Source organism: Cenococcum geophilum (assembly GCF_001692895.1).
Source record: "Cenococcum geophilum 1.58 unplaced genomic scaffold K441scaffold_3, whole genome shotgun sequence".
In the NCBI taxonomy this organism is placed as follows: Eukaryota; Fungi; Ascomycota; class Dothideomycetes; order Gloniales; family Gloniaceae; genus Cenococcum; species Cenococcum geophilum.
This window is the reverse complement of record NW_027137561.1, coordinates 3,264,165-3,288,501: the sequence shown is the minus strand read 5'-3', so window position 1 is coordinate 3,288,501 and position 24,337 is coordinate 3,264,165. Positions and strand designations below refer to the sequence as shown.

Genomic DNA, 24,337 nt, shown 5'->3' with positions numbered 1-24,337 from the left:
GCTGCGTGACCATACGCGTACTTTTGATTCTGGTGTTCGCGCACGGCCCGCCTCGTAGGACGCAAGCGTGTTAAGGGATACGAGGCTCTACCTAAATCTTCCCCCCTACTGTAAAGCAAATCTATACCTACTAGTATAGGTATAGTATAATTAGGTGAGCTGTTTGTAATAGGGTATAAGAGGTACCTTAGGAAGTTTTAGGGTGAATAGAGGTGTGGTGGTGGAGTACGGTTGCTATGTTAATGAGGCTAGTTAGGCAGGACCGGGTTTAAAAACGCGTCTTTAAACTTTAAGGCTGTACTTCGCCCCCTAATATGTTGGTTAGCTAGTTAAATTTACTAGAATATACTAATAGAGGATATTATAATTTAATTGCATCGCAAACTATAACCGTAGCTGCTAGATTGACCCCGCTATAGTTGCTTAAAGTTAACACACGTTAAGGATCGGGCCCGGTTTACAGCAAACGCGCGCCCATAATCTCTCAGACGCTTCGCAGAGGAATTTGGGGGTTGCAGGGGGGGTAGGGGTAGCGCGACGTTCTATTGGCTCAGGAGTTCGCAGGAGTTGGCAGAGTGGGGCTGTGGCAAGAGAGTGGGGCCATGCAACGCCGTAAATTTCTCGGAGAAGCGGCTGAGGCACCTGAGATAAGGTAACATGAACGGGTCAGATGGCCCACCCTGGTGGGCCATCTGACCCGTTCATGTTACCCCCTTGTATAAGCTCGCTGACTGCTTACGTTATCAGCCTCTTGGCAGCGACGCTGCCAGCGACGCGGACTCTTGGACACACTGATATCGGCCCCCCCAGCAAACATGCAATCCCTTGAAGCTTTTAAAGTAAGGCAAAAGAGCGCCCAGAGCAAGATTGATTCCTTCCAGATTGTCGCTAATGTCTAGGCTAGACATGAAAACTACGCGTAACGTGGAGATACCCAGGTGAATCAACTTAGGTGCTGCCGTCTTAGTGGAGAAGAGAGGAAACACTGGAAGCCATTTATACTGCGAAATAGAGAGGGAGGAATCGCAATACGCGCAAAAAATGGATATCCTAGTCCACCCAGGTTCGCGTATACACTTAGTGCCAGGGAAACTGGGCCGAGTGACCGTTCTCCGCCCTGGAAATAATGTGGGTACTGTAACAAGTGAAAAGAGACGTAGAACAAATTTCTACTACTGTTCAACCTGCATATATATACGCTGGTGTGTCCCGGCAAGGCACGTTCACAAAAATAATCCCCCTCCTCCCTATTTAGCATTGAATATGTCAATCTTATACTCCTCATGTCATCAAATCACAAAGCGAGCGGCCAAAAAGAACTAAGTTTTATAGAGTAAAATCCTTGTATCATTGCCTTAATCGGAGTCGTGAACCTGTTTCTGAATTATGCTACAAGTCACGATAGTAACCTATTCACTACCAACCCTTTATCTCACACTTCCGGCTCATGAGTATTCGGTACTGTGGGCTGAATCTGATTCCCCTTCGTCCACTTTCTAAGAACTTCGAAATTGCGGCACTTGTGGTGGCTACTAAAATCCGCGCCCACGCCAATCGGTAACTCTGGATCATCAATAACGAGCAAAGGCGTGGTATCACCATGGCACATGAGCGTAAGTCGCAGAGTCTCAATGCAGTGGTCAAGGTGCATTCGAATGCCAATTTCACTGTCTTTGAAAGGGAGTGGTGTTGAAACGATACGCGAGTGGGTCCGATAGTAGTCAATCCATGTGTATTGGCGGATAAGGTTCTATGAAAGAAATGAGCTTCGCGTTTTAGACTCTGGATATTAGACACCTGGGAGTGACCTACGAGACAGTGAAGCTGGTGAAATACGTCGATCGCGGCATGATATCCCCCTTTACCGTCGACTGCCTTACGTGGCTTTCGTCCACCTCCAAGATCGTGGGTTCGGTTTATGAGCGGAAGTCTATCCTCTGGGAACCGGACGCCATTGTCTGAAAATGGCATTTCTTAGAACGTAATCGCAAATTATTGACCCGTCCTATAGAAAAACGTACAGTACCACAAGTCCTCCCAAGCTCGTTCTAGCTCTGGCGTTGGCGGCCCTCGGTACTTTGTTTTATGTGCGAAGTCATTGTCAAAATCAAAATCTTCATATTCTACGACGGCGTTCGCCGGCGCTGTTCGAAATTATGGGCAGTTAGTGACACGGCGTCAAGTTCTAGGGCGTAATGGGTCTACAGAATTACTCACACCAAATATTGGTTTTGCTGACGCATTCAGAAATTGACGGTTCCTTGAAGTAGTATGCGAAGCCAAAAATGACTGACAGCATTATGAAGAAGAGCAGACCGACTTTCATCCATATTTGCCGCCAGTTATGGCGAGATACTGGAAGAACTCGTGTATAGTCTTCAGACCCAGCATCAGAGTCGTCTCGCTCCGTCAGTAGGGCCTCAGAGTCTACACGGCAGTACACTTGCTTTCGAAATGAACTGAGTTTTTGAAACATTTTAACCTACAGGAGCATTAAAATGAGACACCTGAAGATTGCTAGAGGTCTTTCAAAAAGACGATTAAGAGTGCCTGAAGTCAGGCAAGGCAAGGGGAACAGCGGATAGCCCGAACAAAGTAAACAGCTCAACGCCCGGCACGTATCGATCGCCCAAATGGCCCAAAAAGGCCGGTCCTTTTGGCGAAGCCTAATAGGACGTATTTTATCGGTTGACAGCATGCTACACCCTGAGATAGTAATGTAGTGATATTTCTTAATCCCGCGCTCCTTATTTCACTGATAACAATGGCTGTGAGCGAAGGCTGACTAAATAGTGCTAGAATTGACTCTGATGTTCAGCTACCCGGTGCTAGAGGCAGGCTGCTTGGTGAAAGGCAGGGAGGTCAACTTAGGAAACCCCAGACGAATCAATTCCTTCTTAGAGCGACTCCAAGTCCATCTGCAAGTGATATAGCTTGCGCTAGTAGTCTTAGAATGAGAATTTCCCTCAGGACTAGTGAGTGAATAGCAGTGTTTTTATCAGTATTTGGTACTGATTACGCTTACTGAAATATTGAATATTGACATTTAATATTCAATATCAATGCGATATGTTCAATGCTAAAAGTTTTTGAACATTGAATATTTTTAGAGTTGAGGTTAAAATACGGCCTAGAGGCTTGGTTAAGCCACTTGATAATATATATACATTTCATTACATGTCATCGAAAATAGTACCTTCGAATTTTGCACCCCATCCCGTGCAACGGCAACGTCCTACTATTAAGTAATCTGTGCACTAGCAAAATAATAGTTAGGTATCCTAACTTTAATTTAATTAGTTCTATTAGGCTAGATCTTATTAATAACTATAGGACGAATTATACCGTTGTTACGGACGCTTTAAGTACGATGTTATAACTACTTGGAGAAGAGACGGAAGAAGCTAGTTGGTTAATTCAGGCACGGTTTAGGATGGAGCCGATAGAACTATGTGATGAGGAATGGTAACCGAGGTTATATAATATGCTACGTATTAAATGAGAGAAATAAGAGGAACTTACGTACCTTATATATAAGACGTATATTATATATAAGAAGGATTTTATAGGAGTATGGTTGTGTATTTAAGGACCCTTAGTCCCTACCTAGATAGTTCCTTCCTTATAGTAATTTTTAGAATATAATTAGAGTTAATCTGTTAAGCAACTACTCCACCAGTTATTATTACGTTGTTAACTTTTGTACTTATATTTTTTATACACCTAGCCTAATAATAAGCCTATTGTAGTTCCTGCTATAAGGTTTTATTATATAATTACTACCTAGTTATAGTATTAATATAAGAAGTTAAATAATATGCTACTAAAAGCAGCCACTATAACGCCATTAATGGCAGCAACTACTTTAAGGATAGGAGGTAATACTAGTATAGCAGATACTAACTTATAGCAACCTATAACGGTCGGATAGCTATAGGAAATAGTTAACTAGCTAACAGCTAATAATATAGTGTTGGAAAAAAGACTTAATAGAATAAGAGTAGTAAAGATTAAGCTACTATTAATTAAGAGATTTATAGGAGAGAGGTTAAAGCTTAAAGAATTCCTTATATAGATGTACTTTAAGGTCTTATAAGAGGGAGTAAAGTTACTTATACCTGTGGATCGGATAGCCTATATAGGACTATTCTTATTAGGAAGAGCACTTAAGTAGTTTAAATCTTACCTTATAGAGATATAGGTAAATGGAATAATAACTACTAACTAAGACGTGCGATTTATATTCTTAAGTTAGGAAGGATTTATAGAATAACTTACGCAGATATTTAGAGACCTAGAAGAAACAACTATAGCGAAAAAAAAACTCTAGAACCTTATGTAATGAACTTTAGTAATTAAGTATATAATATAGTTCTAGATACTAGTAATACAAATAAAGTGGAATAATAGGGCGCTTAAGGCACAGTATAAATAGGGACTTAAGGCTAAAGTCTAGGACGTAATTATCCTAATAGAAGATGTGGATACCCTAAAGGAACTAATAGATTAGGCGATTAAGATTAATAATTAAATCTACTAAAGGGAATAGGCTAAGAGAGGCTAGGATAGAGTTCTATAGTTATATAAGGCGTAGAGTACGCAATAATAAAAGCTAAGTTAGAAACTATAGTATGGCGCAAAGCTAATAGACCTAAGTGGCACTAAAGAAGCCTATAAAAGATGGAGTAAACTATAAAAACCTAGAGGATAAGGATTAGATAATTAAAGGTTTAAGGAGTAGAGGCCGAATTAAGGATCTTATTAGTAGAAGATATTTAGGCAGACTCTATAGTAAGAGAAATGGTTTAAAAAAGGAGCTTACATAAATTACGGAAAATAGGGTTATTACGTTAGAGACTATAGAAGTGGGTAGAGTTACTATATAGTAAAGGGTATAAGACTAGTAGACGATATATACGTATAAAGGGACAATAATATGCTATAAGGAACAAAAGAGTGTTTAATTAGAAGTTTTGCGTTTTGTTATAATAACATATACTAAATTTATAAGGATACTAAATATGGCGCAAGCTATTAGCTATAAGAGCCAGTACCTATAGGATATAAAGGAACTAACGAACTAGTTTACAGATTAGATATTAAGGACAATAAATTTAACCTAGGCGAAATATTTCGTGACGATAAGGTAATAAGGGCCGCTTACTAGGAGTAAGTAGACCTTAAAGATATTATACTAGAGGTAGAGGATAATTCTACTACAGAATAGGGAATATTAGTAGGGATTAAAACCCTACTAGATATAATGTCTATCGCTTTATAAGACGTAAGAGAAGTAAGATAGCGAACTACTTTGGCACTTAATAAAGGCAAAAGGCTAAAGGCTTAAGATTCTTATAGCGAGATAAGAGATAACTAAGATTCTTAAAATAAGATAAGGTAAGCTTAAGGACCTATAATAGATAATAACCGATAGAGTAAAGCAGCAGCTTAGTTTAAAAACATATAAATAAGCTTGGGATAGAAGTTCCTATAGGTATAAGATTCTTAAGATAAGATAAGTGAGATTTAAAACTCTTAAGACGAGATAAGAACACTAAGTAAGCCTAGTTAGACTAAGGCTGGAGCTAAGCTTAAGTTAGAAGCGAGCTTAGGATTAAAGAACCTAAGGGGTTAAGAATTTGGAGTATAAATTAGGACACCCATAGATAAGAGGTAAGAAGCTTCTTTATAGATTAGAGAATCTGCGGTATAAACAGTAATTAGACTAGGAGATAAATATATAAACCTAGAGGATTTACTAGTTAAATAAAGTGTTTAGACTAAAGATTAAAAAATTAATACTAAGATTAAGAAGCAAGATAACTTTAAGGATTAGAGCGTAAGGCGCAAACTAAAAAAAACTATGGAAGAGTTTAGGTAAAGAATTATCGCATAGTAAGAATAGAAACTAGATAAGAGATTTAGTATATTAAGACATATAAAGGATAAAGCACTAGTATAAAGAATTACTAATAGATTAAGAGTAGGTATACTAAGAGCTAAGTGGCTTACCAAACTGGAAGATAAAGAGGATTTAGGGATTTTAATTAGGTTCGAGGAATAATATATAAAGGGCTATCACGATGTAGTAATAAGAAGATACTTTCTTACGGATAAACTATATATACTTTAGTAGCTGTACTAAAAGTGGTATAGGCAAAGGCATAATAATAAGTAGGAAGATTTCTATATATAGTTAAATAAAAAAGTTATTTAGGACTACCCGATTATAGAGAAGGCCATAACGCATATTAAAGGAGCCTTAATTATAATATTAAAGGATCTAGAGGAATGTTTAGAGGACTAGAGAAGTAAAAGGCGCATCTTAGTACCTGCGAATAAAGTTATAACGTTTAGATTAGTATAATAAAGGTTTAAACTTAAGAATAAAGACGAGCTAAGAGTTAACCTAAAGCACCTAGCATACTATACGTTATTATGGATTGCGTGCATGGACGATATATATAAAATATATAAGAATCTAAAGAAAAAGAATCGGAAATACCCTATAAGGATATACTGGATAACAGACAAGTAATAGTATAGAAATGCTAAATATATATATAAATGGCATCCAGCAGAGGTCTAAAAGGAAGGAAGTTTAGTACTTTAACTAGGAAGATTTCTTATAAAAGAATGCTTAGATAGATAATAGTGGTGGGAATACCTAAAAAATATATGTCTATAGTATATAGAAGATAAAAAGTAAACTAGGTATTGGCTAAAGAGCGAGCTAAGTGCACTAGGATTAAGTAGCTAATAGTTAGGAAAAGTAGAGGCCTATAGAACTAAAGGGAGCTAGTAGTAGAGCCTTAAACCCTTAAAGGAATTTAAGGACAACACCTAAATTTATAAGTTAATTAGTAAAATCAGCAGTTTAAAGTGCTAATAGATAGTAGAGTAACGCGAAACTATATCTTATTAGTAGTAGTTAAGAGAATAGGACTACTTTATAGACAAAAGGAGTAACTTTACCTATTAGTTACGATTTTAGGAGATCTAATAACCTATAGAGGAGGGATTATTAACCTTGAAATAGGACCTATTTAAATAACTATTAAAGGGAGATAAATTGAGATATCTTTTAATATCCTACTATTAGGACGGGATAAGGCAGTATTAGGTATACCTTAGTTATAGGAATANAATCTAAGGATNNATTNNATTANAGGTTAGGTTNATATTAGANATACTTAACGCCGTAAGATGCGATAATAAGCTAAGTTGGTATAGTACTAAGTAGGAGCAACCTATAAAGAAATAGAAAAAGGACTAAGTTATATACTAAAGAGATACTATAAGTACGGCAAGAAACTATAGTTACTAAAAAGTAAGAAGCTATTAGAATATATAGTATGGGACTATAAGATAGAGTTAGAACTAGGAATAAGTCTAAGGTTCTTTCTAATCTATAAACTTACTAAAGAAGAAGATAGAGCGTTAAAAGAGTTTGTTTAGGAAAATCTATAAAAGGGATATATTAGACTATCGCAATCATTAGCGGGTTATCTAGTACTATTTATACTAAAGAAAAATAGTAAACTAAGGCTGTATATTAACTATAGATAGTTAAACAGCATTACTAGGAAGGATAGGTATCCTTTACCCTTAATTAGCGAAATCTAAAATAGGATAGGTAATGCGTAAATCTTTATAAAGATAGATCTGAGATAGGCGTACTATTAGATTAGGATTAAGGAAGGCGATAAATAAAAGGCAGCCTTTAGGTCAAAGGAAGGACTGTATAAACTATTAGTTATATAATTTAGGCTTATAAACGTACTAGCAATGTTCTAAAAGCGTATTAATAATATATTAGGAGAACACTTAGATGAATTTGTTATAGTATATCTTAATAATATTATTATCTACTTAATAACTAAGGAAGAATACGGGGAATATGTTAAATAGGTCTTAAAGAGACTATAAGAAGAATAGATGCTAGTAGTAATTAAGAAATGCGAGTTCTTTACTAGGAAGACCGATTTTGTTAAATTTATTATTAAACTAGGCTAACTTAGTATAGATCTAAAGAAGATTAAGGCTATAGTAAATTAGTAGGAACTAGAGAACGTTATATAGTTAAAATTATTTCTAGGGTTTTATAATTACTATAGAAGGTTTATAGCGTAGTGGTTAAAGAATATTAAGCCACTTACGAGGTTAATAAAAAAAGAAGAACTATAGGTATAGGGAGAGGAGTAAAGAGAACTCTTTAAAAAAGTTAAAGAGTTATTTACCTAGGAGCTAGTTCTTAAGATCTACTAACTAGGATTAAAGACGGTTATAAAGACGGATGTATTAGACTATATACTAGGGGTATACTTTATATAAAGGTATTAAGATAGATGGCACCTAGTGGTATACTATAGTTAAAAGATAATACTACTAGAGTTAAACTATAACATCTACAATAAGGAGTTATTAGGTATAGTTATAGCATTAAAGAAATAGAGAGCATTCTTATAAGGCACAGAAAAACCATTTACGGTTAAGATAGATTATAAAAACCTAATAGGATTCCTAATAATAAAGAAACTTAACTAAAGACAGGTTAGATAGGCAGAGATGCTTATAGAATACTATTTTAAGATTTAGTATACTAAAGGTATAGACAATATAAGGGCAGATGCTCTAAGCTATAAAACTAAACTATAAAATAAAGAGAAGCTATTAGGGGCTTTATTGCGAAAAGATATAGACAAATTAATTAAGTATAATTATCCGAGAATTATAGTAACTTAAGAAGATAATAAACTAGAGAAAGTCTACGAGATACTAGAAAGCTTTTAGGTATAGAGAATTCTAAAAGTATAGCTAGAAGATCTATAAACGGATATATATAAAAATTAAGAAGTAAAGTATATCCTAAGAAGTATAGTAGAGTAATTTATAAAAGACTTTTATAAGGGACTAATTTAAGGACACAATGGAGCTACGGGCTTAGTGTTAAGACTTTAGGAGGAGTACATTATTAACGGAATCTAGAGGATAGCTAGAAAAGTCATAAAGGAATATTTAGATTGCTAAAGAAATAAACTAATAAGGCATAAGCTATATAGAGGGCTATAACCTATTAAAATACTAGAAAGACTATAGGAGGTTATATTATGGGACTTTATTATTAAGTTGCTAAAATTAAAAGATCCTATTACCGGATAAGATTATAACGCGATTTTAGTAATAATAAATAAGCTTATAAAGTAGGGATACTTTATAGCATATATAGAAGAAATCTTAGCGGAAGATGTTGCTAGAATCTATATTAAAGAAGTATTTATAAGATATAGAGCACTAAGCAAGATTATATTAGATAGAGATTTAAGATTTATAGTAGTATTCTAGGAAGTATTCTTAGTAAAGTAAGGAGTTTAAGTAGTAACTTCTACTGTATACTATCCGCAGACAGACGGTTAAATAGAAAGATTAAATTAGACGCTAGAATAGTATCTAAGGNATTATATTAATTATNTATAGAATAATTNGGTATTACTNTTACTANTTATANAGTTTANATANAATATAANACCTTAAGAAGGAATAGGCATATTACTATTTAAGGCAAATTATGGATATAAGCTAAGAATATTATTATTANTANNGNAAGCGAAGAAAACNAGTAGTATAGCTAAANAAAGAATAAAGATATTAATAAATCTTTATNNAGACCTTATAGAATTAGTAAAGAAAGTATAAGAGAGAATAAAAAAGTACTATAATGCTAAGAGATCTAAGGGACTAGATCTTAAGGAGGGAGATAAAATATAGTTACTATATAAAAATTTTAAAAGTTAACGACTAAGTAAGAAGTTAGACTACGTTAAACTAGGACCTTTTAAAATTATATAAAAGATTTCACTAGTTATATTTAAGTTAAACCTACTAGCTAAAATAAAGATCTACCCTATATAGTATATCGCAATACTAGAGCCAGTATATAGGAATATTAAGCCACCGGTTTATAAAGCAGACATATATAGAGGATAAAAAGAAGATAAATAGTAAGTATTAAAGATTATTAATTATAAGGATATTAACAACAAAATATAGTATAAGGTTAAGTGGATAGGCTATACTAAGACTACTTAGGAGCTATTAGAGAATTTAAAGAACGCTATAGGAAAGGTATAGGAGTATTAGAAGAGATTAGGTTAGGCAGCATTAATAAAAAAGGATCGCTAAAGAATAAGTTACCTAAGGGGGACCTAAAAAGAGCAGTTGCTGAACTACTTAAATCTATTTCCTTCTCTATTAGAGGAGAGTCTATTCTTTTATTACCTAGTTCTTATAAACCTTATTCTATAAGTTTTTACTCCTTAAAACGAACCTTCTTATAAACCTTCTTAAGACGAAGCAGATAAGCAGATGCCGCAATTTAAGTATTTAGGGCCTTCTATTCCGCGTTATAGGAACGTTCTAACTTAGTAAGGGCTTATAATAGTTTACTATCTAGCCGTGTAGCAGTAGATTAAATATAAGACCCTAAGACAAATTAATTAGGGAACTAGACGACTATTAAGAGTAATAGGTCGCGTATATTTAGCATNNNAAGTANAGCNAANGTCATANGATAAATAAATATTTGCTTTAGTACACTCTAAGTAAGAGAACGGTTATCGCGAAAATAGGTTCGCCAACGTAATATAAACTAACCCCTCTTTTAAATAACAAGAATACGGAGACGGCATAATCTTACTAAGAGATAATATTGCAGCAATAGTATGAGTACGACGTTAGGCGTATAAAGAAGAAATTGCTTTAGGTATAATAAGTAATAATATTAACTAAATTAATTAGACGGATATTACACCTCTAGTAAATAACTTAGAGATATTTTAAATCTTTAAGAACAAAGATAAAAAGGAGGGAGATGGTGTTATGGACGCTTTAAGTATAATATTATAACTATTTAGAGAAGAGACGGAAGAAGCTAGTTAGTTAATTTAGGCACGGTCTAGGATAGAGCCGATAGAACTATGTGATGAGGAATAGTAACTAAGGTTATATAATATGCTATATATTAAATAAGAGGAATAAGAGGAACTTATATACCTTATATATAAGACGTATATTATATATAAGAAGGATTTTATAGGAGTACGGTTATATATTTAAGGACCCTTAGTCCCTACCTAGATAGTTCCTTCCTTGTAGTAATTCTTAGAATATAATTAGAGTTAATCTATTAGGCAACTACTCCACCAGTTGTTATTACGTTGTTAACTTTTATACTTGCATTTCCTATACACCTAGCCCAATAATAAGCCCATCATAGTTCCTGCTATAAGGTTTCGTTATAACCGTTATAAGGGATACTTACTCCACCTATATAATTAACGCTATGCCTTCCTTACCTCCTAGTGTTACTAACGATAATAATGTCTAGAGTAATTAAATATAATACTAAGCCAAGGATTACTACGTTAACAATATTATAAGAGATTAGTCGAATTTTAAAGCACTATAAAGCTCGATTTTTACAAGAACACTATGCCAAGACTCTATATATTAAATTCAATAATGAATAATTAATACGTTTTTAATATAATTCCTTTAGAATAAGTGAGTTAGTAATCTTAGAACTAGAAATTCCCTTAAAACAAGTGCGTTGATAGTCTTTAAATAAGAAATTCCCTCAAAACGAGTGAGTTAATGGTCTTTGGGTGAGAAATTCTCTCGGAACGAGTGAGTTAATAGTCTTTGGATGAGAAATTCCCTTAGAACGAGTAAGTTAGCTACATAAAACGAATATAGCAGTCAAACTCTGATTCCATATTGGGAAACCTTCTTGTTGCTCTCACTTTCATCAACCAAATGAAAGAGTTCACTCGATCAACTATCCTTGAGCTTATGTCTATGGAACGTGACACCGCATAGGCCCTTGCATTCATAATCGCTCGGAAGGTGTTATTGGTGGGGACAATCCTTGGTTAGCTTGAAGGAAAAGGGCTTATAGATGCTAACTCAATATAGGACGCGCCTTTGCATGCCGAGTAGCTTGATCGAAGAGGTTCTTAGGACTGGCTTGTATTCGAGAGGCAAGCTCATGTTAGACCTAGCACATAGTGGCGGCTTTAAAGCATATATATCCGTTCATCCCATACGCGGGGTAGCATTCAGCTCTCCTGTTAGGTGTTAGATTCTCTATTAATTCCAACTCTTGATTAGTTCCTGATTCTTCAAATACTTAACCATAAAATTCCAACTCTTCCTTGCTCTCCTCCCAGCCCTGACAGTTCTGGCAGCGCCAATAACATCTTTAGCAGAAAAATTAGATGGTTAGTCGAGTCATGTTTTCATTATCGCATTCCCAATATCTGTATCTTTACTTATTAATGCTGCAGTTCCCAACACGGCTACCCTTTTTATAGCGGTTGCGGGCAAGAGAGATGGTCTATCAAATTCTATCTCTATTCAAAGGCCGCTATTACCCTCAGTGTATATATGTGCTAATTCTTAGCAAAAATAATAGTCCAAACTTCCCAGGGCATGGCCAAGCGTGAGCTAGCAGTAGAGGGGGCATACGCTAGATATGTCGAGGCGGCCGAGGCACATCCTAAGGATATCCTCGGTAAATAAGTGTATAAGAGATCTTCCGGCTGTTTTGCATGTCCTTCAGGATAATCGCAACAGAGATGCTTGGTTGTTTCAACTTAGTCGTCCTTTATGGCCTATGTGTTACTATTGGTGTCTTAACGAGAAGTCTGGTTTTACCGAGGGTATCCCAGTAGTGTTGAGGGCTCGGCTAAGGCTATCTTATAAATCAGACTCCCCGGGGATCGTTGGTAGTTATTGAAGGCTCGGCTGAGCTTATCTCATAAATTAGACCCTTGGGGTGGACCGTTGGTACGTGTACTACGCGCACGGGCGGGCATACTGCTCCTTATTAACTAAATCTCCCCAAGAGTCTAAGCTTATAGGCCTCGTTTTGGTGGTAACGGAGCATTAAAATGCACCAAAAATTACCTTTTTCACTGCTGTATCTCGACCCTTATATAACGTCTAGTTACTATAAAAATACTACGAGGTAGGAGCTCTTTTAGCTCCTCTATCCATTACATTAAATAATAACGTTATAGCTATATTATATAAAATATTAGATATAGGCAGTTGGTCGTATTTAATTAAATTTAATCTAAAAAGATTTTAAAGAAATTTTAGAGAATTACTTACCTTTTTTAACGCTATATCTCCCCCTTTAATATAGGACTATAATATATATATTATAATATAAAATTACTTAAAAAATCTATTATATTAAAAAATATTATTATAACTTATCCCTTAACACGTTAGGGCACCCAGAGGAGAAGGCCCGTGCGCGAACACCAAAACTTAAACAACGCGTTTATCTAGGCGGCAGCGTCATTTAAGGACTTATTTTAGCTGCAGTATCTATAAAATACCGTTCTGCAAGAAGTACGACCGCTAGAGACTTTATATTGAGCGACTCAACTCCAAAGATAAGCTTATCCCTTGGCCCGTCAATTCGCGTCTAACGGTTATCAATAAAAACTAGCCAATCAATCGTGCTGGATTTAACGCCTATACTAGGGAGTGTAGGGCTTTGGTTTTGTAGTAATTTAATATACGCGCCTAGTTTTAGGAGTTAAGTCGCTCAATATAAAGTTATTAGCACTTATCTTTCCTGCAGAACTATATTTTGCGTTATAGTAGGTAGGTACACGCGTTGTTTTAAACAGACTTACGGGTAATAGGCTTAACAGCCCTATTAAACAGCCAGCCTATTAGCTGACAGTATTAAGATATTATTAAAACAGGGTCTGACAGCCTAAGCCATTAAAGGAAATTTCAATTTATTATTATCTTAAAACCCTCTACTAGCTACTATATAATAAAGAAACTATAAAGGGATACCTAGAATTCCTTAATTAGCCTAGCCCTTTAAGCATTCTATCGCCTTAAGTATTCGTATACTTATTTCTATATAATCCCATAAAACTTTATATCAAGAGCCTAAAAATAGTCTCTCTGGTTTATCGCTTATTCTAGGTATAGAAAGAACTTTAATTATAAGCTATAAGAGTCGTTTATATCTCTTACGCTACTAACTCTACTATTAAATAGCTGTTACGGACGCTTTAAGTACAATATTACGACTACTTGGAGAAGAGATAGAAGAAGCTAGTTGGTTAATTTAGGCACGGTCTAGGATAGAGCCGATAGAACTATGTAACGAGAAATAGTAACTAAGGTCATATAATGTGCTACGTATTAAATAAGAGGAATAAAAGGAACTCACGTACCTTACGTATAAGACGTATATTATATATAAGAAGGATTTTATAGGAGTACGGTTGTATATTTAAGGACCCTTAGTCCCTACCTAGATAGTTCCTTCCTTATAGTAATTCTTAGAATATAATTAGAGTTAATCTATTAGGCAACCACTCTACCAGTTATTATTACATTATTAACTTTTATACTTATATTTCTTACACACCTAGCCCAATAACGAGCCCACCGTAGTTTTTGCTATAAGGTTCTATTATATAATTACTACCTAGTTACGGTATTAATATAAGAAGTTAAACAATATACCACTAAAAGCAGCCACTATAACGCCATTAACGGCAGCAACTACTTTAAGAACAGGAGGTAATACTAGTATAATAGATACTAACTTATAGCAACCTATGACGGTTAGACAGCTATAGGAAATAGTTAACTAGCTAATAGCTAATAATATAGTATTAAAAGAAAGACTTAATGGGATAGGAGCAGCAAAGATTAAGTTACTATTAATTAAGAGATTTACAGGAGAGAGGTTAAAGCTTAAAGGATTCCTTATATAAATATACTTTAAGGTCTTATAAAAGGGAGTAAAGTTACCTATACCTGTAGATCGGATAGCCTACGCAGGACTATTCTTATTAAGAAGAGCACTTAAGTAGTTTAAACTTTACCTTATGGAGATACAGGCAAACGGAATAATAACTACTAACTAAGACGTGCGATTTATATTCTTAAGTTAGGAAGGATTCGTAGAATAATTTACGCAGATATTTAGAGACCCGGAAGAAATAACTATAGTAGAAAAAAAACTCTAGAACCTTATACAATAAACTTTAGCAATTAAGTATATAATATAGTTCTAGACACTAGCAATATAAGTAAAGTAGAATAATAGGGCGCTTAAGGCACAGTATAAATAGGGACTTAAGGCTAAAGTCTAGAATATAATTATCCTAATAGAAGATATAGACACCCTAAGGGAACTAATAGATTAGGCGATTAAGATTAACAATTAGATCTACTAAAGGGAATAGGCTAAAAGAGGCTAGAATAGAGTTCTATAGTTATATAAGGCGCAAAGTACGCAATAATAAAAGCTAAGTTAGAAACTATAGTATGGCGCAGAGCTAATAGACCTAAGTAGTACTAAAGAAGCCTATAAGAAATGGAGCAAACTATAGAAACCTAAAGGATAAGGATTAAGTAATTAAAGGTCTAAGGAGTAGAGGCTAAATTAGGGATTTTATTAGTAGAAGATATTTAGGCGGACTCTATAGTAAGAGAAATGGTTTAAAGAAGGAGCTTATATAAATTGTAGAAAATAGGGTTATTATATTAAAAACTATAGAAGTGGGTAGAGTTACTACGTAGTAAAGGGTATAAGACTAGTAGACGACATATATATACAAAGGGACGATAATATACTACGAGGAACAAAAGAATGTTTAATTAGAAGTTTTACGTTTTATTATAATAATATATACTAAATTTATAAGGATACTAAGTATGGCGTAAGCTATTAGCTATAAGAGCTAGCACCTATAGGATATAAAGAAACTAACGAACCAGTTTATAAATCGGATATTAAGGACGATGAATTTAACCTAAGTAAAATATTCCGTAACAATAAGGCAATAAGGGCCACTTACTAGGAGCGAGTAGACCTTAGAGATATTATACTAGAGGTAAAGGATAATTCCACTATAGAATAGGGAATATTAGTAGGGATTAAAACCCCACTAGATACAATATCTATCGCTTTATAAGACGTAAGAGAAGTAGGACAGTGAACTACTTCGGCACTTAATAAAGGCAAAAGGCCAAAGGCTTAAGATTCTTATAGCGAGATAAGAGATAACTAAGATTCTTAAAACGAGATAAGGTAAGCTTAAGGACCTATAATAGACGATAACCGATAGAGTAGAGCAGTAGCTTAGTTTAAAAATATATAAATAAGCTTGGGACAGAAGTTCCTACAGGCTTAAGATTCTTATAGTAAGATAAGAGATAACCAAGATTCTTAAAATAAGATAAGGTAAGCTTAAGGACCTATAATGGATAATAACCGATGGAGTAAAGCAGTAGCTTAGTTTAAAAATATACGAATAAGCTTGGGACAGAAGTTCCTATAGGTATAAGATTCTTAAGACGAGATAAGTAAGATTTAAGACTCTTAAGATAAGATAAAAACACTAAGTAAGCCTAGTTAAACTAAGGCTAGAGCTAAGCTTAAGTTAGAAGCGAGCTTGGGATTAAAGAACCTAAGGGGTTAAGAATTTGGGGTATAAATTAGGACACCCATAGATAAAAGGCAAGGAGCTTCTTTATAAATTAGAGAATCTGCGGTATAAATAATAATTAGACTAGGAGATAAATATATAGACCTAGAGGATTTACTAGTTAAATAAAGTATTTGGACTAAAGATTAAAAAATTAATACTAGGATTAAGAAGTAAGATAACTTTAAGGATTAGAGCGTAAGGCGCAAACTAAAAAAAACCATAAAAGAGTTTAGGTAAAGAATTATTGCATAGTAAGGACAGAAACTAGATAAGAGATCTAGCATATTAGGACGTATAAAGGATAAAGCACTAGTATAAAGAATTACTAATAAACTAAGAGCAGGCACACTAAGAGCTAAGTGGCTTACTAAATTAGAAGATAAAGAGGATCTAGGGATTCTAACTAGGTTTAAGGAACGATATATAAAGGGCTATCACAATATAGTAATAAGAAGATACTTCCTTATAGATAGACCGTATACACTTTAGTAGCTGTACTAAAAGTAGTATAGGCAAAGGCACAATAATAAGTGGGAAGATTTCTACATGTAGTTGGATAAAAAAGTTATTTAGGACCACCCGATTATAGAGAAGGCTATAATATATATTAAAGGAGCCTTAATTATAACGTTAAAGGATCTAAAGGAACGTTTAGAGGACTAGAGAAGTAAGAGGCGTATTTTAGTACCTACAAATAAAGTTATAACGTTTAGATTAGCATAATAAAGGTTTAAACTTAAGAATAAAGACGAGCTAAGAGTTAACCTAAAGCACCTAGCACACTATACGTTATTATGGATTGCGTGCGTAGATAATATATACAAAATATATAAGAATCTAAAGGAAAAGAATCGGAAATACCCTATAAGGATATACTAGATAATAGANAAGTAATAGTATAGNAATNCCAAATATATNNATAGATNGCATCTAGTAGAGGTNTAAGAGGAAGGAAGNTTAGTACTTTAACTAGGAAGATTCCTTACAGAAGAATGCTTAGATAGATAATAGTGGTGGAAATACCTAGAAAACATGTGTCTATAGTATATAGAAGATAAAAAGCGAACTAGGCATTGGCTAAAGAGTAAGCTAAGTATACTAGGATTAAGTAGCTAATAGTTAGGAAAAGTAGAGGCCTATAGGACCAGAGGGAGCTAATAGTAGAGCCTTAGACCCTTAAAGGAATTTAGGGACAATACCTAAATTTATAAGTTAATTAGTAAGATTAGCAGTTTAAAGCGCTAATAGATAGTGGAGTAACGCGAAACTATATCTTACTAGTAGCAGTTAAAAGAATAGGACTACCTTATAAATAAAAGGAGCAACCTTACCTATTAGTTACAATTTTAAGAGATCTAATAACCTATAGAGGAGGGATTATTAATCTTAAAATAGGACCTATTTAAATAACTATTAAAGGGAGACAAATCGAGATGTCTTTTAATATCCTACTATTAGGACAGGACGAGGCAGTATTAAGCATACCTTAGTTATAGAAATATAATCTAAGGATTAATTAAATTATAGGTTAGGTTAATATTAAAGATACTTAACGCCGTAAGATGCAATAATAAGCCAAGTTAGTATAGTACTAAGTAGGAGCAACCTACGAAGAAATAGAAAAAGGACTAAGTTATATACTAAAGAGATACTATAAGTATAGTAAGAAACTATGGTTACCGGGAAGTAAAAAGCTATTAAAATATACAGTATAGGACTATAAGATAGAGTTAAAACCAGAAATAAGTCTAAAGTTCTTTCTAATCTATAAACTTACTAAAGAAGAAGGTAGAGCGTTAAAAGAGTTTATCTAGGAAAATCTATAAAAGGGATACATTAGACTATTATAGTTATTAGCGGGTTATCCAGTACTATTTATATTAAAGAAAAATAGTAAACTAAGGCTGTGTATTAACTATAGATAGTTAAACAGCATTACTAGAAAGGATAGGTATCCTTTACCCTTAATTAGCGAAATCTAAGANAGGATAGGNAATNCGNAAATCTTTATAAAGATAGATCTAAGATNGGCGTACNATTAGATTAGGATTAAGGAAGGCGATAAATAAAAGGCAGCCTTTAGGTTAAAGGAAGGACTATATAAACTATTAGTTATGCAATTTAGGCTTATAAACGCACTAGCAATATTCCAAAAGTATATTAATAATGTATTAGGAGAATACTTAGATAAATTTATTATAGTATATCTTAACGATATTATTATCTACTTAATAACTAAGGAAGAACACGGGGAACACGTTAAATGGGTCTTAAAGAGACTATAAGAAGAATAGATGCTAGTAGTAATTAAGAAATACAAGTTCTTTACTAGGAAGACCGATTTTATTAGATTTATTATTAAACTAAGCCAACTTAGTATAGATCTAAAGAAGATTAAGGCTATAGTAAATTAGTAGGAACCAGAGAATGTTATATAGTTAAGATCGTTTCTAGGGTTTTGCAATTACTATAGAAGGTTTATAGCGCAGTAGTTAAAGGATATTAAGCCACTTATAAGGTTAATAAAGAAAGAAGAACTATAGGCATAGGGAAAGGAGTAAAGAGAACTCTTTAAGAAGGTTAAAGAGTTGTTTACCTAGGAGCTAGTTCTTAAGATCTATTAACCAGGACTAGAGATGGTTATAAAGACGGATATATTAGACTATACACTAGGGGTATACTTTATATAAAGGTATTAAGATAGATAGTACCTAGTAGCATACTACAGTCGAAAGATAACACTACTAGAGTTAAACTATAACATCTATAATAAGGAGTTATTAGGTATAGTTGCAGTATTAAAAAAATAGAGAGTATTCTTATAAGGTATAGAGAAACTATTTATAGTTAAGACAGATTATAAGAACCTAATAGGATTCCTAATAATAAAGGAACTTAACTNAAGATAGGTTAGATAGGTAGAGATGCTTATAGAATACCATTTTAAGATTTAGTATACTAAAGGTACAGATAATATAAGGGCAGATACTCTAAGCCGTAAAGCTAAACTATAAAATAAGGAGAAGCCATTAGGGGCTTTATTGCGAAAGGATATAGATAGATTAATTAGGTATAATTATCTAAGAATCGCAGCAACTTAAGAAGACAATAAACCAGAGAAAGTTTATAAGATACTAGAAAGCTTTTAGGCATAAAGAATTCTAGAAGTATAGCTAGAAGATCTATAGACGGATATATATAAAAATTAAGAAGCGAAATACATCCTAAGAAGCATAGTAGAGTAGTTTATAAAAGACTTCTATAAGGGACTAACTTAAGGACACAATAGAGCTATAGGCTTAGTATTAAGACTCTAGAAGGAGTACATTATTAATAAAATTTAAAGGATAGCTAGAAAAGTTATAAAGGAATATCTAGATTGCTAAAGAAATAAACTAATAAGATATAAGCTATATAAAGGGCTATAACCTATTAAAATACTAGAAAGACTATAGGAGGTTATATTATAGGACTTTATTATTAAGTTGCTAAAATTAAAAGATCCTATTACCGGATAAGATTATAACGCAATCTTAGTAATAATAGACAAGCTTATAAAATAGGGATACTTTATAGCATATATAGAAGAAATCTCAGCAGAAGATATCGCTAAAATTTATATTAAAGAAGTGTTTATAAGACATAGAGTACTAAGTAAAATTATATCAGATAGAGATCTAAGATTTATAGTAGCATTTTAGGAAGTGTTTTTAGCGAAGCAAAGAGTTTAAGCAGTAACTTCCACTATATACCATCCGCAGACAGACGGTTAAATAGAAAGATTAAATTAGACGCTAGAGCAGTATCTAAGGCATTATATCAATTATACATAGAATAATTAGGTATTACTATTACTAGTTATATAATTTGCATATAATATAACACCTTAAGAAGGAATAGGTATATTACTATTTAAGGCAAATTACGGATATAAGCTAAGAATATTGTTATTACTATAGTAAGTAAAGAAAATAAGTAGTACAGCTAAAGAAAGAATAAAGACGTTAATAAATCTTTATATAGATCTTATAGAATTAGTAAAGAAAGTACAAGAGAGAATAAAAAAGTACTATAATACTAAGAGATCTAAGGGACTAGATCTTAAGGAGGGAGATAAAGTATAGTTACTATATAAAAATTTTAAGAGTTAACGACTAAGTAAGAAGTTAGACTATATTAAACTAGAACCTTTCGAAATTATATAAAGGATTTTACTGGTTATATTTAAGTTAAACCTACTAGCTAAAATAAAGATCTACCCTATACAGTATATTGTAATACTAGAGCCAGTATATAGGAATATTAAGCTACTAGTCTATAAAGCAGATATATATAGAGGATAAGAAGAAGATAAATAGTAAGTATTAAAGATCGTTAATTATAAGGACATTAACGACAAAATATAGTATAAGGTTAAGTAGATAGGCTATACTAAGACTACCTAGGAGCTACTAGAGAATTTAAAGAACGCTATAGGAAAGGTATAGGAGTATTAGAAGAAATTAGGTTAGGTAGCATTAATAAAGAAGGATTACTAAAGAATGAGTTACCTAAGGGGGACCTAAGAAGAGCAGTTGCTAAACTACTTGGATCTATTTCCTTCTCTATTAGAGGAAAGTCCGTTCTTTTATTACCTAGTTCCTATAAACCTTATTTTATAAGTTTTTACTCTTTAGAATAAACCTTTTTATAAACCTTCTTAAGATAAAGCAGATAAGTAAATACTACAATTTAAGTATCTAAAGCCTTCTGTTCCGCGTCACGAGAGCATTCTAACTTAGTAAGGGCTTATAATAGTTTACTATTTAGCCGCGTAGCAGTAGATTAAACATAAGACCCTAAGATAAATTAATTAGGGAACTAGATAACTATTAAGAGTAATAGGTCGCGTATATTTAGTATTAGAAGTAGAGCGAACGTTATAAGACAAACGAATATTTGCTTTAGTATACTCTAAGTAAGAGGACGGTTGTTATAAAGATAGGTTTGCCAATATAATATAAACTAACCCCTCTTTTAAACAATAAGAACACGGAGACAGTATAATCTTAGTAAGAGATAATATTACAGTAATAGTGCGAGCACGACGTTGGGCGTATAAAGAAGAAATTGCTTTAGGTATAATAAGCAATAATATTAACCAAATTAATTAGACGGATATTATACCTCTAGTAAATAACTTAGAGATATTTTAAATCTTTAAGGACGAAGATAAAAAGGAGGGAGATGGTGTTACGGACGCTTTAAGTATAATATTACGACTACTTGGAGAAGAGACGAAAAAAGCTAGTTAGTTAATTTAGGTACGGTCTAGGATAGAGCCGATAGAACTATATAATAAGGAATAGTAACTAAGGTTATATAATATGCTACGTATTAAATAAAAGGAATAAGAGGAACTTATATACCTTATATATAAGACGTATATTATATATAAGAAGGATTTTATAGGAGTACGGTTGTGTATTTAAAGACCCTTAGTCCCTACCTAGATAGTTCCTTCCTTATAGTAATTCTTAGAATACAATTAGAGTTAATCTATTAGGTAACCACTCCACCAGTTATTATTACGTTGTTGACTTTTATACTTGCATTTCCTATATACCTAGCCCAATAACAAGCCTACCGTAGTTCTTGCTATAAGGTTCCGTTATAATAGCTGTTGTTTTACTATCTAGCATAATTAGATTCTTACTAATATAATTATTAAACTTATCTTAGCTCTATAGACGAATATACTTTAAAATATATAGCTAATAAGCCTTATAAAAGGCAGAGAGATTTTCCTCTAGTAAGAGAGTAGATTTACTAGTACTTTTAGACTTATACGGTATAGTTAAAAGTAATACCTTATTATAAAATCCCTTTTAGAGCTTTTATACAGTATAGAGCTATTTCTCTTCTTTAATTATAATATAGTTGTTCTTATCTTTAAGGAAAGCTATGCGGTATTATAGGCTAAGAATTTATGCTGCTAGATAGTACGGGGAATTATTTAGCTTCTTAACGTACTTTATAAGCTTTTCCTTAGCGCGTTAGAGTTAAAGTGCCATAAACTTATCCTTAGCCTTAGTGGCTATTACCTAGTAGGAAAAAATTAGCTAAAGAAACGTTAAGAGTATTATATAACATACCAATACGTCTTATATTAGATCTTTAAGAATATTAATTAATTTTAGAACCCTTTTTAGTATTATACAATCTCCCTAAAGAAATAGAGTTGCTTTATAAAAAGATTAAAGGAAGTTATAAATCATATAAAGATGTACTTATTTACTTATTATAAGGATATCTTCTTTTAAGATACTATCCTAGTAATATTTTATATAGAGCTAAAGCCTAGCCTTCACTCTATCCTCTAGAGCTACACTTAATATATTATACCAACTATTCCATCTTATATAATTATTAAGAGGAATAATCTTAAGTGTATATTCTTTAAACTATGTTATACAATTAGCTAATTTATAGATATATATAATAAGGTTATAAAGCTTTCCTATAGGGCCTATAATATCTTTAATATTCTTACCTCTTTCGGCTAATAATAGCTCTGGTTCTTTACCCTTCTTTTTTCTCTTATCTTTCGCTATTATTAGCTACGGTATTAGTTATATAGGCTTTTCCTTATCCTCTTCTTCTCTTTAATCATAATCCTTTTTATTATATAACTCTATAAGCTTCTTATCCTTCTTTAATTTAAATAAGAAGGCCTAGATAATAAAATTAATAATATACCCCTAGTAGCGAATTCTTTAATATATTACGTTCTAGGTAATTTTATATTTAAGCCTAAGCTATTAGCCTATCGTATAACAAAGAACGTCGTTTAATTCAGTATTATCGCTAATAAGAGCTCTAATCTTTACTGCAATTCTATACTTAATAAAGATAGGACAAAGTACCTCCTATTAATCTATACTACTCTAACTATATACCATATAAATGGCAATTAAAATATTTCGGTATTTATCTTAGATATTAAGAAAGCTAGCACAGATTCTAAGGAGAAGAGAATAATTAGGATAGGTCCAGATATTAATAGCAAAGTAGATATTTATCTTTATAGATTAAAGTGCTCTTTATATAATATCCTAACTCTTAATAAAGTAGTCAGAGATCTAGTCTAATATTATTAAATAATATTTAGGGACAAATAAAGGTGCTTTTTAATTTAATGCTTTAATAAAAGTGTATAACTCCTTTTATTCTATATATAAGAATAAAAGCCGTCATACAATAATAAGATCTAAAAGTACTTATTTTATAGTATTTTTCTATACTATACGCTTCCGAACCTCGCCCTTAAGACCTTATATTTCTCCCTTTACTAAAAGTCTTTAATATAGTTATTAAATAGAACCTTTTACCTTATTTTTTGTTATTATATATAGATTATTCTCCTCTAGACTCTATTAAACTTTATATTTCTTAAGATAAAGTTATAGTCCTTACGTTAAGGCGTAATGTCCTTTTAGATCTTTAGGAGGGTAATATTTATAGAAGTAATTCTTCTTTATTTGCTTCTTTTCTTCTACTATTATTATACGAGTATATTTATAGATTAAGGAGTGGGATTTAAAGAACGCGGTTGTTTAACGTATTAAGGTTAAGCCTATATTAGCATCGGCTTTAATGGGGTTTAAAAGGGTGGAAGGTATATTACTTTTAAAGGAGTTATTACTATAAAGATTATTAGATAGAATTTCACTAGGGCAGGCTATATTAATAAGGTCGTACAATAGGTATATATTGTCTATTAGAAAATTTTAAATTGCCAAGCCCTGTTATAACAGCTG

The 24,337-nt window shown here is 32.8% G+C and overlaps 1 protein-coding gene across 1 annotated transcript; it reads right to left on the bottom strand.

Moving 5' to 3' along the window:
- Positions 1 to 1,432: 1,432 nt before the first annotated feature.
- K441DRAFT_535822 (uncharacterized protein) lies at positions 1,433 to 2,326 on the bottom strand (the record flags this gene model as incomplete). Its single annotated transcript, XM_067642392.1, has 4 exons — positions 1,433 to 1,750; positions 1,813 to 1,958; positions 2,022 to 2,144; positions 2,218 to 2,326. The coding sequence occupies 4 exons, from the start codon at positions 2,324 to 2,326 to the stop codon at positions 1,433 to 1,435; spliced, it is 696 nt and encodes a 231-aa protein (XP_067509385.1).
- Positions 2,327 to 24,337: the final 22,011 nt, after the last annotated feature.